The 16,280-nt window shown below is 44.4% G+C and overlaps 1 protein-coding gene and 1 long non-coding RNA gene across 3 annotated transcripts in view; both read right to left on the reverse strand.

The window, feature by feature from the left end:
- Nucleotides 1-16,280, reverse strand: part of ERI3 (ERI1 exoribonuclease family member 3) — a 201,504-nt gene that overhangs the window by 54,662 nt on the left and 130,562 nt on the right. For both annotated transcript variants that reach the window (XM_081865602.1, XM_081865601.1), the window contains exon 7: nt 10,713-10,812. In XM_081865602.1, coding sequence (XP_081721728.1) covers nt 10,713-10,812 — 100 coding nt within the window. The remainder of the gene's footprint in view (nt 1-10,712; nt 10,813-16,280) is intronic.
- LOC309343754 overlaps nt 10,839-16,280 on the reverse strand; it is a 34,229-nt gene continuing 28,787 nt past the window's right edge. The window contains exon 3 of the long non-coding RNA XR_014157387.1: nt 10,839-11,167. This is a non-coding gene — a long non-coding RNA (uncharacterized lncRNA). The remainder of the gene's footprint in view (nt 11,168-16,280) is intronic.

The following is a 16,280-nucleotide window of genomic DNA, read 5'->3' on the forward strand; positions in this document are numbered from 1 at the left end:
AATCAAAATGAAGTTTGTTTATCTCCCATCTAGAGTTTGGTCTTATACCTCCTGGAGAATACAAATTAATCTGATGCACCCTTTCTCCTTCCTATCACTTCCAATCTCCCATCACCCTGTCCCCTTCCCAAACGCACAGAGCCAGCGCTCCAAAAAACCTCCCTCTTTGGATCGTTCTCTGCCCTCCCAGCACCCTCACTCCTCTGAGCCAGCTCTGCCAGATGGATGCAATTTGCATAATATCACCAGCAGAGGCTGCAGGATCAACAGGGGTCAGGCTCTGACATCTCCAGCACAGTCTATCTCCGAGTGCTAATTTGGACTGCATTGATCTCTCTTTCTGATTTCTTTGTCATTTATGTCTGCAGCAGTTTGACAGGAGATATGGAGACAGGCAAGGTGGGGGGGAGAGAGGCAAGTGGGGGGAGGCAAGGAGAGAAACAAAGATTGTAGTTACAGATGTCTTTAAGGAAAGAAAAAGATTAAGCCAAGGACTCCGCTGAGGGTCGAAGCTCAGAGACATCCTAATTACCTTGTTCTTAGGGATTCTTGTACAGACTTAGAGGGGGGTCTTGTCATGGAACTTGCAGGAAAGGAAACTTGCTAAATTGCAATGGAGTGCCTCCAGTTGGCTGCTATCCACACACCCCCACAGCCCACCCCCATGCCACACCTCTCAGTGGTTTCTCATTAGGTAAATGCCGGGCTGCTAAAAGCCAGAATCATCCAAAAGCACATCCTCACCTCCATACCTCTCCAGAATGTCTCATTAAAGACAAAAACAAGGCTGCTCCATAATGCAGCCAGGTGCCAGCTCAAAAAGCTGGCAATGAGCAATTTCCCTGCCACACACCCATGGTTTGGAATGTAATGGGGAAAGTCCAGCCCCTCGCCCCAGCACCATCAGTGCCCAGCCACAATGCAGGATGCTTTCTGCTTTGATTATGTTTTCACATTGTTTTATGCATTTAATATTCAACTTTAATGTCAACCAACTTGAGGGCCTTTGATAGACAGAAAAGATGTGGGAGGGGCCAAGCATGCTATAAATACTTTCCTCCTTTAAGCAAAGCTCTGTTAGATACACCTATTCAAAACATTCCATTTACACTCATTTTTATGCACTTTGCACGATCTTTTGCCTGCCCATTTCCGAAAGCATTAAGTTTCAACATGTTGGTAGCCAGCCAGCATTTGAAGTAGGCCCTAATATCTCCTCTTCCCCAAGTCCCCTGTCTCTCCTACACAGAAGACTTGGGAGAGGAATTCAGTCTCTCACCACATACTAGGCTTGAACCCTTTCAGAAACAGCACTGGGAAACGTTTCTATCCACTTGAATAAGTCTCCAGATCATGGTGTAAGCAAACTAAATCTCTTTACCTCTCTTTCCCCCAAGTTCTAAAGAAGATTGGAGCAGTGGCGTAGCGTGGGGGGTGCAGGGGGGGCCGGCCGCACCGGGCGCAACATCTGGGGGTTAGGGTTAGGGGGTGCAAATCCACGGGTTAGGGGGCGCAAATCCACGGGTTAGGGGGCGCAAATTACTTGCCTTGCCCCGGGTGCTGACAACCCACGCTACGCCACTGGATTGGAGAGGGAAGGGATCATTCTAGCATCTTGCACAGGATTCACTTATGAGTGTCTCCCAGACCAGCATCAGCTATGGAGTCTGCACAGCGTGCTTCCTGATTTGCATGAAGAGCTATTTTAGGAGGAGGAGGAGGAGGAGGAGGAGGAGGAGGAGGAGGAATATTAAAAAATGAGTTTTTCCAAAGTCCCATGCTCTTTGTGTGCATGTGTGAAGCTGTACAAAACAGCTTCACAAACTCTGTTCCTAGCCTTTTCTAATGTACTGACATCACCTCAGTCCTCAACTTCAGGGAAGGCAGGTACAGGATATGTGTTTGATGTGTTGCAGATCCAGCTTGTGAAAATCCAGACACAGGCTAAGAATGACCCTCTCCTAACACTATTCAGAGCCTGAGGTCCAGACATTCAGTGACATGAGTGAGCACATTTAGACAAGGCTGTTCCATGCCCTCACCAAAATCCACCGTTTAATCTGGCTAACTGCTGGGGGTTTTTTTCTTCTAAAAGGAGAAGCACTTGAATATGCATGTGTTTGTGTGGTTTAAGCAACATACACATGAATGAAAAAGTTTCTTTGCAGCATTCCTCCCCAATAGTTTTGAAGAAAGAAGCTGCACTAATGACTGCATGCAGCAAAAAACAAACAAACCCATATGGTCTGGACTGTATCACTAGCAATCAAGCTAAAATGGCCACTGCAGCTCACTTGGCAGCGACTATCATGGATAGCCTACCCAAAATATTATGGGTCTACCTTTGCCATTGCTGGGTGTGGAAAGTATGTTGCAGTGAATAGCAGAATGACATAGAAAGACAAGAAGTCAACACAAACACCCAATCATATTCTATCATCCCACCCCCACCTCCCGGCAACCCAGTTTCTTTGTTATCCATAGGAAACAGTTGAAAGGCCTTGAGTCCTCCATTGTAACATGCATAGGAATAGAGCAGCAGTGATAAGAACATGCCCCCTGCCGCTGCCAGGAAAAAAGAAGCGCTGAATCTTTGCTAAAAAGGGCTGAACGCTGGCAAGAGTGTTCTGTCACTTTTGCGCACAGTAATCCACTGTGCCACTGAGTCCCATCAGAGGGATTTTGAAAACTTAAATGACTGAAAGCAAAAGAGCACCAGCTCAAGGTTCCCAGCCAGCCCAGACATCCTAATTAGCTTTACACACACTCCCACTCGGAGGGGAGAGAGCACACACACAAAAAGGACTGTCACTTTGCTTTTTTCTCTTTCTAAAAGCGTGTCTGCGCTTACTGGCTTTCCCACTGTGACACCTCTCACAGTAGTTAATTAGAATCATGTCACCACGTTAATGCGCTCTGACTGGACGCTGACAGACATTCGGCCTGTATCCTGCCCAAACCCCCTCCTCCCAGGCCAACAGTACCTACGCAAAGCACCTCTCTGCTTCCAAAAACCTCTCCTCACATCCTGGGCAGAAAGGGCCTTGTCTCGTCCACCCGCCTGCCAGCCCATACTCTCTCCTTGCCAGAAATATCTGCCATATTGCCTCACTCACGGAGCATCCGCTTCACCTGTTTTGAGCTTCCTGACCTTTAGCAGCACTAATTCAAAATGACACTGCTCATTTGATGACATTTCTGATGATTTTTATTTTAGTCTCTTTTAATTATTTAACTCTGGAGTCTTTGGCCCTATCCCTTAGGCTGTGAGACAGTTGGCCCCCTACCATAAATCTGGTCTAGGGCCACACCCCACTCCTGCCCATTCTCTGTAAGGGGCACCACAGTGAATCAAACGTAGAGCAAGACGTTCACAACAGACTGATGTGATGTAGTTTGCGAAACCTTAAAACTGGGAACTGGGCCATATCAGTCGCAAGATCTCCCGCTTATGTCAGAAAACCATTGCTTGGAAAGCTATCAAGGGATCAGAATTTAGAAAGGCACTTTCTTTTTAAATACAATCAGATTCTGACGAATCTGAGCAGCTACCAACTTCATCATGGCCATGCACACTTCAAGACTGAGCTGCATCTAACAAAGTTGTTCTGTTCATGTAAGGACTTCTGCTTGCACAATAGAACTTCCTCTCCCTCTCCTCACCTCATGTACCAATCTGCTCTCAAGTTTTACCCAAACCACCAGGGCAAAATTGAGGAGTGGGGGGCATGCAGGGAAAAGAGAGGGAGGGGAAGTTCCTTGCATGAACAGGACAATTTCACTGGATTCAACTGTCTAAGAGGATTTCGCTACAGTTTGTCTGGAGCTGCTGCCAGGTAACTTATCCATAGAAGCACATGGCACACAGGTCTTCAGGCATGCTAAAATTAGTATGTTTTCAGTGCCTTGATTCTCTCTACCTTGAAGTCAAACAGTATGAAGGAAAGATATGCTATTAGTTCATGTCTTTAATTTCCCCCCTATATAACATTTTTCAATTCAATTCAATTCAATATACTTTTTTTGACTATTAGAAAAGCTTTGAAATATTTATATCTAAAATTATCAAGGGACACTAAGCACAAATGAAACAAACTATTTAGGGCAGCAGAATATATTCCAATTCAAAATTTTCCACAGTATCTACATTCACTGTTTGATACCCAAGACGAGTATTAATGAGAAGAGTATATACCCTGAAATGCAGAGAGGCCAAGAGAGTGCACAGAAACAAGAAAGAACATGCACAGTAAATAAAGTCCCAAAAGACTAAAACAGTGGATGAAGTGAAGCCAGGGCTCCCTTGCTGAGTGGTATGGAGTTGGTTGTGTGCTGACTGAATCTGTTAACAAATGAATATGCTGTCTCCTAGGTGAGCAGATCCAGGATGTGATGAACAAGTTGTCAAGTCTTATCAAGTTCACCGATCATTATCCTTTCTTGCTTTTCCCCAAGGGAATGAATTACACCAGAGACAACTATGAACGTATCACATTCGACTACAAAACTCTGAGGGGGGAGGTGAAGGACCTTGGGGCTCAGGTGATGTCCTTGTCAATTCTTCCTGTAAAACAGGAATGGGGAATCTCCAACCCACCAAGCCTCTCCATGTGGCTCCTGACTCTCTCCCCAGGCTATGTCCCCTTTCCCCTCACCGACTCACTGCAGTACTCAGTGCACCGACTCACTCACCGACTCAGGAACAACAAGCGCTGAAAAATCCTGTAGATAAAAGTGCAGACCATTTTTTCCCCTTGCGCATTGCTGCAATGTGTCCCTAAGCTGTGGTAACAGAAAATATACAAGGGAAGTCCACCTTCCTGGGAAGAATGTGTCCTTCATTGTGAAAAACATGCTTATGATTTTGCCTTCTGGGATGTTGTGCTCCTATGAGCTTCCCCAACAGTTTGGCCATTGTGGGGACAGCATAATAGACTACACAGGCCTTTGGTCTGATCCAACAGGGCTGTTCTTATGCTCCACTAATCACATATTCCTCTTTTGGCTCCACTCCTTCCCTATTTTAGGTCTGGCCTGATTGCTCGTGTAGCACAGCCCCTGGGAAGGAATTGGTTCTTGGGCTAAAAAAATATTATTTTGGCTGCAAAAGGCAGGTGACACAAAGGGGGTGGGATGAATACATCAGGTGAATAACTAGCAATGCAAATGCTGTTGAGAAGAAAGGTTGGTTTTTAGGGCTACCAGCTTAATTTTCCTCAGTAAAGGACTACTGGAAAGTATCAGGTGAACCTGATCAGGAAGGTTTTAAACTAAAGCCTTAAGTTAAGTACCCCATCCTGGTACCACTACTGATGAAGGGACAGCTGCAAATCTTCAATATAAAGGTAAGCATTAGAGAAAGATTTATATATTATAGGAGAAACTGCAGGGGGAGATGGCCGATGTGGGTGTATAGCAAAACACACAATAAAACAGCAGGAGACACATTGTAGCAGATTATTTAAGGTTTTTTATGTCTATACACTACTGCACACAGCAGTAGTAGGAAATAAACAAGATGAGCTTGAACTGCTTGTAAAGCAAGGGAACTACGACAATAGGTATTAATGGGACTTAGTGGGATGGCTCCCATGACTGAGATGTAGCAACTGAAAGATACAGCTTGTTAAAAGAGGACCGAAACAACCAAAAGGGAGGGGGAGTAGCAGTATGTGTCTGCACATGCACAGAAAAACAAGAAAGTGAACACAGTGGGTCTATGGCGATTATATGGGTAGAATGAATTGGGAAATTAGCAAAAATAATACAGTGATGAAGTCTGCTACAGACTCCACACCAATGTGATGAGTAACACATTACAGATGTTTCAAGAAAGGAGGAATTAGTAGTAATGGGGACCTACCTTGGTATCTGCTGTGGGGCGAACTCTGCTGTTTATTTATTAATTACAATTTATACACTGCTGGATTGGGGGGGGGGACCACCCCAAAGCAGTTTACAAACAGATAAAACAATAAAACAGAGAAAATTCACAACCATACTTTAAAACATACAAAAATTAAAATACTAAAACAGATTTAATTACTTCAACTTTCTAAACATATAGGCAGGCTTGTATAAACAAGAATGTTTATACCAAAAAGAATATGGTGAAGGCACCTGCTTGATCTCAATAGGCAGGGAGTTCCGAAGTGCAGCTGTTGCCAAACTAAATAATAAGAGTTCTTACAAATGCGGAAGAGGCATTACGTGGTAGCTGTAGTAGTGTCAATTCCACTGATCAAAGCAGTTGAGTGGAGATTGTGAGGAGGCATAATAGCAGTCTTCAAATATCTAATGGGTTGTCACATGTAGCAAGCTTATTTTCTCCTGCTCCAGAGGCTAGGACCCAAACTAATGACTTCAAATTACAATAAAGGAGATTCTGACTAAACATCAAGAATAGCTTTCATACAGTAAGAGCTGTTCGGCAGTGGAATGGATACCTATGAGTGGTAGTGGGCTCTCCTTCCTTGGAGGTTTCTCAGCAGAGGTTGGATGGCCATCTGTCATGGATAATCTAGTTGAGATCATTGCAGGGTTTGGACTAGATGACCCTCAAGGTACCTTACAACTCTACAATCTGTGAGCAGTTCAACAATGGAACTAATTAATCCTAAAATCTTCAAGCAGAGATTGGACTGCAATCTGTTGGGGGTGGTTTAAGCTCAGGATTTTCAGAATCAAGGAGGGCATTGGACTAAATGTGCTAAGAAACTAGATTTCTAAGAGGTTGTTATGGACTACCAAAGGGCAGCCCAACGTACTCGCTTCCAGAACAAAGAACATTGCATGACAAGATATGTCATTCCTATAGTAAACAGCCCCAACTTGCTGGCACACACAGCAAGTGCATGAACACACCCACACAGGCACAATCATACCTGTCCTTTTACATTAGACATGAAAGCCTGCCTGTGTCTCTCCAAACACAAACTCTATATACAGAATGAGGAGTTTGTAAAGATAAGAGGCTGCACCATGGCAGCTCCCCATGGGGCAGGCGGGTGGCCAGCTTGGTGGGAGTTAATTAGAATCTTGTCACTAAGTGAATGCGCCCTGCCTGGACTATGACAGATGCTCCCCTCTGACACTGGGGGCCAGGAGACAATCCACATCAAGCTACTGCAGGATGACCCTTTTAACACAAAGAGTAAACTCACTGCACAGCAAGTTGAAGCTCATTAAAACTGTCTACTCTGTGAGCATCCCATTAACCTCCCTGTTAAAAACACGCAATCCCTCTTCTTCTTCTGCAGGCCTAATTAATGCTCAGGATCAGGAACAATATAACACCCTAACCTTCCTAGATTTCCAATCAGTAAATGAAAAGAGAGAGGGGAAGCCAGAAAGATACAGATGCATCACCTGCACTTCACACCATATTGGTGGTTGACCCTTTCAAATAGGTAGGCTTTCCCATGAGGCTTTCGTGAGTTAAGGGAGATGGCCTGTGCATAGCCAGGGCAGTGTAATCAGGCTGCCATTTGCACTACATGCTTTGGTTGGGCAGCTTGTAAAGCATCTACATTCGATTTCCAAAATTGCTCTGCATGCTAGGGTATATGTGTGCACACATGCAGTTCTCAATTCCTTCCCACACTCCAAACAGCCCCATCGCCAGTTCATGGGTGCTAGCTTTTTGATTCATGCAGCAATGAGTAGATTAGGCTACTGCATGTGCACTAACTAGGGGTTTGTTGGGAAGGAAGTCAAGTAGTATAGACAGAAAGGAAGGAAAACAGGTAGTCCTTGGCAAATCATCAACAAAGTTGTCTAACCAGTGTTCAGCACTTGCTGAACAATGAAGGCAAAGAGGCTCCTTCAGATCTCAGCTCACTCTATTGTAGGGTGTGTAAAGCAAAAACAAACAAAACTTCTACTTCATGGCAACTTGGCCTAGAGACCAGCATACAAGCATAACTGCAGGGTCCTTCTTCGACCCTATACCACAGGAAGGAAAAGCAAAGGAACTCCATGCCACTGCAGGGATGCTAAGTAAACCATGCACAGCCAGAAGCGATAAAGCTTGAGGTGACTTGTATGGGAGAAGCTGCTCCCCAAGATATGCTAGGCACAAACCATTTGGGCTTTTATAGCCACCACTTTAAATCAGGCCTGAAAGATAATTTGCAGCCAAGAAACTGAGGAAGAATTGCCTTAATATATTCTCTGTGCCCATTTCTCAGAAAGCTCACCACAGAATTCTGTGCCTGATAAGAGTTTCCAAATCATTGCCAAGGACAGTCCTGTGTAGACTGCACATTACAATACTTTATCTGACAGGTTACCAAAGAATGGAGCAGAGTGAGGGCAGGTATGTTTCCCAGGCTCCCTCAGCCACTGTATCAGAGGAAGAAAGTGAGAGATTGCATCCAGAACATGTGATCCCCCCCTACAACAGACTGCCAACCATCACACCTGTTGTTTAGATTCAGTCTAGTATTCATCCAGCCCAGAATGCGCTGCTGCTCCTTGATCCGATGAAGAACAACAGAGCTGAATCTCATCAGAATATCTGATTTGAAGTTTGCTTCATCTCTGGTGAGACTACTCTACCTGCCAGTCAACCCCTCTTTCACTATTTCTGCACCCTATCGGGGCTCCTGGCCTCCCCAACTGAAGTGCTTGCTTTTGAACTGAAATGTTCTAGACCAAACTCACATGACATTGCACCGTTTATGGCAAGTAACACTTACTAAAGTCACTGTCAAGCATTCAGAAATCACATATTTTAGGAATATTTTTCTATATAAATGCGTAATGGTTACTGAATAGGTCCAGAGAGAAAAACACGTTACTGTCTTCCAGTAATGGAAAATATTTATTAATTTTAAAACTACACTGACACACATTGTTAGGGTCTACACAAATTGTAAAAGAGCCACGACAAGCTTGAATGAATCACAACTCTGAAAGCTGCTTTACCATTGTTTGCAAAATGGAGCATGTTTGGAAGAGTAGGGAGACATACTTAGCACAATACTACAGTGAGAAGGAAAACTTCCCTTGTTAAAATGAGAAGTCAGGCTCGACAACCTTACTCAAGGGCTAACTGCTGGGCTCAGAGCAGATATGGTGCAGTGTTTAACCTCAGCGCTACAACCTCAGATGGCATGCAAGTGCATCACACCAAAAGCAGCAGCAGTAGCAGCATGTGCTCCCACCTCAAGGCTGTTTAACTGAAATGAAGAAGCAAGAGCCCCTGGAAAGAAAAGTCAGTCAAGAAGATTGGGGAAAATAAACCACTATTGTGCACTGCTATCCAGCAGGGCAAAGCCAACTAATGACAGTCCGATAAATGTACAAGGTAATTAAAGGAAGTGACAGATTATATTCTAGGGATGTTTGTTGCTTTAGTGTGGTAAGAGGAGACACTATAAACACTCCTATAAAACACAGAGAGGAGATGAATGGTTTTAAGGGGTCCCTAGCAACAATGTGAAACAGGTTTTGCATCAGGCTCCCCCTCCAGCCCAATTTGTGGGCTTTTCCTACAGCATACATATATTGCTGAAATGAATTTACACTCAGGCACAGAAGCAAAACTTCAATGCTACATCCTATCAATGAAGCAACCAGATCCATAGTTCAAAAGGAGCTTGCTAATTAAAAGCTGGTAAGCTTTAAATAATTCATCTCCTTAACTCATATTGATTTGGTAGTTTAGTGGTTAGGATCTTGAAACAATATTAAACAGCTTCCTCCAGGCTCGGGTGGTGGGTAACTTTCTCACATAAGTCTCTCACCCTAGGAGATGTAAATGCACAGCAGCAAGAAGCAGACAGAGGTGGACACGCCTAGGCAGGGGCAAAGGAAAGGAGAAATGCAACTAGTCGGATTAGAAGGTCAGATGTCTGAAGGGTTTTACATAAAGAACAGGAAACAATGAACAGGTTGTATCAATATCCCTCAATCTGAGAGCTTTTCATATTTTCCTGGACTGGCACGACACACAGGTTCCTAAAGAACAAACCCTATAGTAATTCTCCCACGCACAGGACAAGGAAGCACACAGATATATATTGGCCCATACCAGCTAGGACTGTCACATTAGAGATTTTAGGACTTTTGGGCAAAAGCTCAGAGAAGTACAGCAAAAGCTGAAGAGAAGTACAGTACATACTCTCCTAGATGTATGCTAGCAGGACTAACAAACAGCCAGCTCTCCAAAACTTGTTGGATCCAGAAGGTGGGATGGTCATGGCTAAAACACACACACTTGAATAGAAAAATGGGTTCTAAAATCAGGGGCCAAGTGAGGGGTGGTTTGGCATGACCTCTGGAAGGACCCTACCATGATGATCTGGCAAAGCCCCACTATGGGGGAAGGAAGACAAAGGCATTGCACTTCTGAGGCATCATGTTCACCATTGCCACTCAAGTGTCAAGTGGCTTAGAAACATATATAGAGGTAATGGATCTGGATGCTAGACGGATGAAAGATAAACAATATCTAAGTGGAGCATGCTTATTTCTCCACTACCAGCTCCTTCTGGGTCCAGCATTCTTTTGTATTCCAGAGGTAGCGGCAGCCCTAAACCTATGTGCTCAAGTTCTTGTCACACCAAAGACAGTGATAAGCTGGTTTCTACAGATAAGAGAGCCACACGTCCTTGGGAACTGCAGATGAGCCTGCCACTATACACTATTCCACAAACAGAGAAAAATACACCTGGACTGGAGTGAGAGAAGGAAGTCATGCTACTGACCTATCCCACTGTGAGGCCTTCCTATGTGCTGTAGGTTCAGGCCTTTGTTCATGTCTAAGAGTCCATTCTTTGGCCAGCTCCCCATGGCAAAGCTGTATGCCTGCAAAAGAAAGAGGAAAAAGACATTTTAGATAATTGTACAAGAGGATGGCTCAGTATCACAAGGCCGGACCCTACTGAAGCATTGTAAAAAGTTACATAGTACCTTTAAGCCCTCTCTTGCTGATATTTGGCTGATTACTCAGACAGAACACACAATATGATCTGCCCAGTGCTTTTACTTTGGGCTTTCCATCTCCACATAATTCTGCAAATATAAATTCTTACTCTCTTGTCTCAAGCTTTCCTTCTATCTCTCGCAACTTAAATCTGTTTTAGTGCAGACATTGTTGACTTGCTGTCTTAGTTTATTCCAGGTCCCACAACACAAAATGCACAAAAGTTCTCCACATTTTCTGCAAACAGAATGTTGAAAATTGAATTAAGCAAATTTTCATTGACCATTTCCACTAATAAATCAATCAGATTTGATTTGTTGTACATAAACACCATTTACCATCAGCAACATTGCCAATAACTCATTCAGAACTGTGCCACCCACACTGATTAAAGTACTCTAGCCTTAGCAGATGCCAACAGGAAAGTGGAAAAATATAATGCCAAACAACAGTCATAGAAAAAAAAAGCAAATGCATAAAGCAGGTGACGAGGTATGCAAAGATTAAATATGACATTCCCCTAAGCTGCACTGAGTATCCCTCTCAGAACCCTCTGAAATCTTTATCAGTCACTCTTGCATCTTTTCAGATTTTTCTCTGCACCATGAGGGCAACACACATTTTAAAATTAAACCTCAGAGTCTATCTGACATACCTCCTGTGTCACCTCATTCCTTCTGCTCCAGAGACAGATGAAAATCTTTTTCTTATTAATTTACAACTATGTGAAATTTTACTAATCAAAATATAATCAGGTTAGGTTCTAAAGTCCATTATTAAATTGGGTGGGGAGCTGGGAGAGAGAATTTGCCTGCTGGTGGAAGCCACCTAGAAGAAACCCCAATTATTTGTTTTCCAATAATGAGAACAAGCTTTAGACTCCCGAACCAACTATGACATTGTTAGTCCTAGATCCCAAAGGCACCCACAAAAGTTTCCGACTAAACAATGTAATTGATGTTCTATCAATACAAAGGGATTCTGCCCCGGAGCCCCTAAAGCCAGCCTTTCTCAACCTGATGCCTTGCAAATGTCATGGACTGCAACGCCCACCAGCCCCAGCAAGCATGACCAATGGTCAGGGATTATGGGAGCTGCAGTCCAGTATATCTGAAGGGCACCAGACTGAGGAAACTTTGCACTCTTTCTGATGCTCCTATATGTTTGATCTCTAGCCATAATGTTTAGGGACTTGCAGCTCTGTCCTAACCTGATTACTTTTGTATTGCAGTCTCCAAGAATTATCCAAAGATGCTATGTGGATTTCCATTTCAACAGCTAAGTTGAGAGACCACTCCATACTATGCACTGTAACCACTTTGAAGAAGGCTGGATAGAAACATAGTAAGAACAATAAACTCTGGAACTCGTCATCAGTCATTCCCCCACCCCCCCGCACTCTGCCTTGAGCTTAACATATTTAAGGAGACATTTGAATGCATTAGTTAAGCAATAGTTATTTTTCTATTTGCTTGAATCCCTCAAACAAGTTTAAGGATTGCAGGTTTTTGTTATAAAGATATTCTTTTTGGCTCAGCTATTCTAAGTTTAATTATGCCTAAAAATAAACAATGCTTAGTGCTATAATATGAATCTAAGCAGTTGGGTGAGGAAACTGATCATGTTCTCAGCTAAATACTGTTAAAGAAAATAAGGTTTAAACCAAATGCTCCTGTTATTTTTCCAGGTATCCATTAAGGCAAAGTTTCTAATTACTGTAATAGATGACAGGGACAATGTTCTTTTGGAAAGAAGGGTCCAGCATAACAACTTGTGAGTAGAGTTCCATTTAGGGCTCCATTTTTACTCTCACCCAGCTTCTGCAAGTGCACGGGTGCAGTTTAGTTTGGGTAACTGGCTCTTGGCAGCCACTGTTCCTTCCTTCATTCCTGAACTGAGATTCCAAGAGTCCCTTCTTTGAGGCCCAGGAGATAACACTGCTGTTTGCCATCTGCTCTTTCCAACTCACTCTGTCTCATCATGCAGCGATTGTCAACAGCACTTCTAGCACATATTAGACCACAAGGCAAGGCATTCACTGTTCACATCACTGAACTGTCCAGGTGCTATACTTGAATAGCTTGGGAACCATGTGCTGCTCCAAGGCTATATTTCAGCTAACCCTACAATAATTATAGAGGAATATTTGTTCATGAGCAGAAGCTTGAATACCCAGGGTTTATCTGGAGCAAAGGAAACACCTTACTGGTACCGTATTTTTCACCCTATAGGACGCACTTTTCCCCCTCCAAAAATGAAGGGGAAATCTGGGTGCGTCCTATGGGGCGAATGCAGGCTTTCGCTGAAGCGTGGAGAGCGAGAGGGGTCGGTGCGCACCGACCCCTCTCGCTCTCCAGGCTTCAGGAAGACATCCGCAGCCTAGGCAGCCCTGCGGGAGTTCCCGCAGGGCTGTCTAGGCTGCGGATAGTAGTCTGCTTCCCGGAGCGCCGGGTTCACTGAAAGCAGAGCACCCGGCGCTTCGGGAACACATCCGCAGCCTAGGCAGCCCTGCGGGAGTTCCCCGCAGGGCTCCCCACGCTGCGGATAGCAGCCTGCCGCCCGGTGGGTGGGGCGCCTTGAAGCAGAGCACCCCGCGCGCCGGACAGACATCCGCAGCGTGGGGAGCCCTGCAGGAGTTCCCCACAGGGCTCCCCACGCTGCGGATAGGAGCCTGCTGCCCAGCGCGCGGGGCACCCTGAAGCAGAGCGCCCCTCGCGCCGGGCAGACATCGGCCAGCCCCACAAGCTCGGGGGACAGCAGGGAGGCGCAGCGCCGCCATCCCGCTGTTCCTCGACCTGGTTCGGTTTCCCCGACCTGCTTTTGGGGGGGAAATAAAGGAAAAAAATTTTTGCTTTATTTCCCCCCAAAAAAACTAGGTGCGTCCTATGGGACGGAGCGTCCTATGGGACGAAAAATACGGTATAAAAGAAATGAGCAAATTTAAGCATGCAATGTGGAAAAGTGCACTAACAGCTGCACAAAGCTTCAGGGCCTTAAAACACCACAATAATTATGATCTGACAGCAGCATAACTTCTCCATCACAAGGTATTACAGAAGCTGTGTCATTGTGAGATATTAATGGTGCAAGGCTTAGCTATACTTAAGTGCTGGACTGCCATGTGAGCCATTGTTCCCAGACAAGATCATGTCAATCCACAGAATATATCACCGCCAGGTCCACTTTATCTCAGCTACCCCAGAAATAGGCAAAACGGGGATCTTAACAGAGTTAGCAGCTATCCTTTTCCTTACCTGGCTAACCACAACTTGGAGAAGATAACAGCCACGGTAGTGTCTGAGGACTGTTACACTGGAAGGGGTGAATCAAGCCCAACTTTGCTCCTGTAATCCCTAAAGTATTTACTGGGTCAGCTTGTGGGGGAACCCATACCTACTATACTGTTAAGTGTTTGAAAATTACTCACTGGGGAATCTTCATCTAATACAAAACGGTCTCACACTAGTTCAAAATGCTCCTCTATCTGCTGGTGCCCAAATACGCACAATATCCACCTTTCTGATATGCAGAGAATTACATTTTTCTAAGAGGGACACAGAGGGACCAATTTCATTTAATATTTGCTTTCAGATATCTTTCAGCATAGTATGTACTGTATTTCATTTTCTTCTATTAGCTTTTTCTAAGCCTTCAGAGAAACTTTAGATCAAAATAAAAGCGAACAAAGAGTGCAACATCATTAAAATCAACCTCCTTACATTTGGTATCCTCAAATCTTCTGGTAACACTGATTTCCTTACAAAAGGGGTCCAAGGTACTATCTGGGAACTTAAGATTTCTTAGCCTAGGACTGTTGAACACACAGAAGAACAAGCCTTAGTGTACAATTCTGCCCCCTGTCAAGCAGTGACAGAGCTTAATGTGCTCTATGAGGAGCTGGCTTTGGGCACTAGGCCTGGTGGCAGACAACCGCTGCATTATAAAGATGTCTCCAAATGTGACATGAAAGCCAGCAACATTAACCCCACCATGTGGCAATTCCTTGCAGATGACCACAGAGCTTGAAAGCAATCCGTCAGGTTGCATATCCACAGCAGTGACCAGAGGAGGAATGACTGCTGGGATGAGCACAGAGAGAAGAAATGTCATGGTGGAAGCCTTCATCTGCCCCAGCTGCAGTAAAATATGTCTCTCCCTTATTGGTCTCTACAGCCACAGTAGTTCCTGTAATTCTCCAATGGTTTGACTTAACCCCCAATGGCCCACTCTTGCAAGACAGACGGATGGCAACAAAATTAACCTCCACTGTACACAGTTCACTGAAAACTCCAACTCCACATGCAGTGCAGAGTGGAGAACTCTACACATCCAAAGGGAATGTGTAGAGTTCTGTACATCCCATCTGAAAAACACAGAAAAAACTGCAACAAAAATGATCAAGTGCTGGAGCACATTCTCTATTAGTAATCATCCCTTTGATGACTAGCCGCCAGTGGTGACCCCTTACAAATTAAGCCCAGCAGTGAGTCAGAAACACAGAAGTCAGCCCTTATTGGGTGGGGCAGATCCTTACTAAGATGCTGGCTTTGATAGGCTCTTGGTCTGATCTAGCAGATCATTTCTAATTATCTTATTTCCATTTTAAGGGCATGCAAAGCTGACTGCTTTGGCACTCAAGTATTCTACTCACAGAAGTTTTTGGAAAAGTATCCTTTATGAGGCAGTCACTGCAAGGGAAGCAAGGAGTGAACACCCCAAGGAAAGCATTTACAGTCCCAATAGCCACACAGATACAGAGCTAGGAGACTCCTGCTGTACCACCTACAGCTCTCCTGACTAGCAAACTCTCTCTTTCAAAGCCAGTGTATTTAAGGCCCCTCCTCACCAATCAGTGCCACTGCTGAGATGTCCCTGGAGTTCCATCACAGGGTTTTGGGTAGTTAATTTATTGCCACATATGTAGCCATTTATGCTGCTTTGTTACTCCTGCCTTAGCAAAACACAGGGGCTCCACAGGTAATTAATAGACAACACTGCTAATCCTATTGGGAGATGATTAGCAATTAAAACTCCTAATTAAGTCTATGCATAATTCACTGAAATTACATCCCTGTGTACACAATAGAGAGGTTTCCTTCGTCTTTGACAAATACGCACTGATATCTTTATTACTCATTCAAATCACTCTGGCCCAGGATCTGGTCTATTACCCACAAGGGAGACTGAACTTCTGGTTTTCTTCCTCTTCTGTTGAGCTGTACTTCATCCCTCCATCCCCTGCCATGCAGCAAGAAACTTCTCTTTTCTTGGGGGGAGCTGTTCCACCATAATACCAGGAGGGAAAAGCAGCTCAGCTCTTTTTAAATAGGCACAGTGGTGCCCCCTCCTG

Source organism: Podarcis erhardii (genome assembly GCF_964252035.2).
Source record: "Podarcis erhardii genome assembly, chromosome: 6".
In the NCBI taxonomy this organism is placed as follows: Eukaryota; Metazoa; Chordata; class Lepidosauria; order Squamata; family Lacertidae; genus Podarcis; species Podarcis erhardii.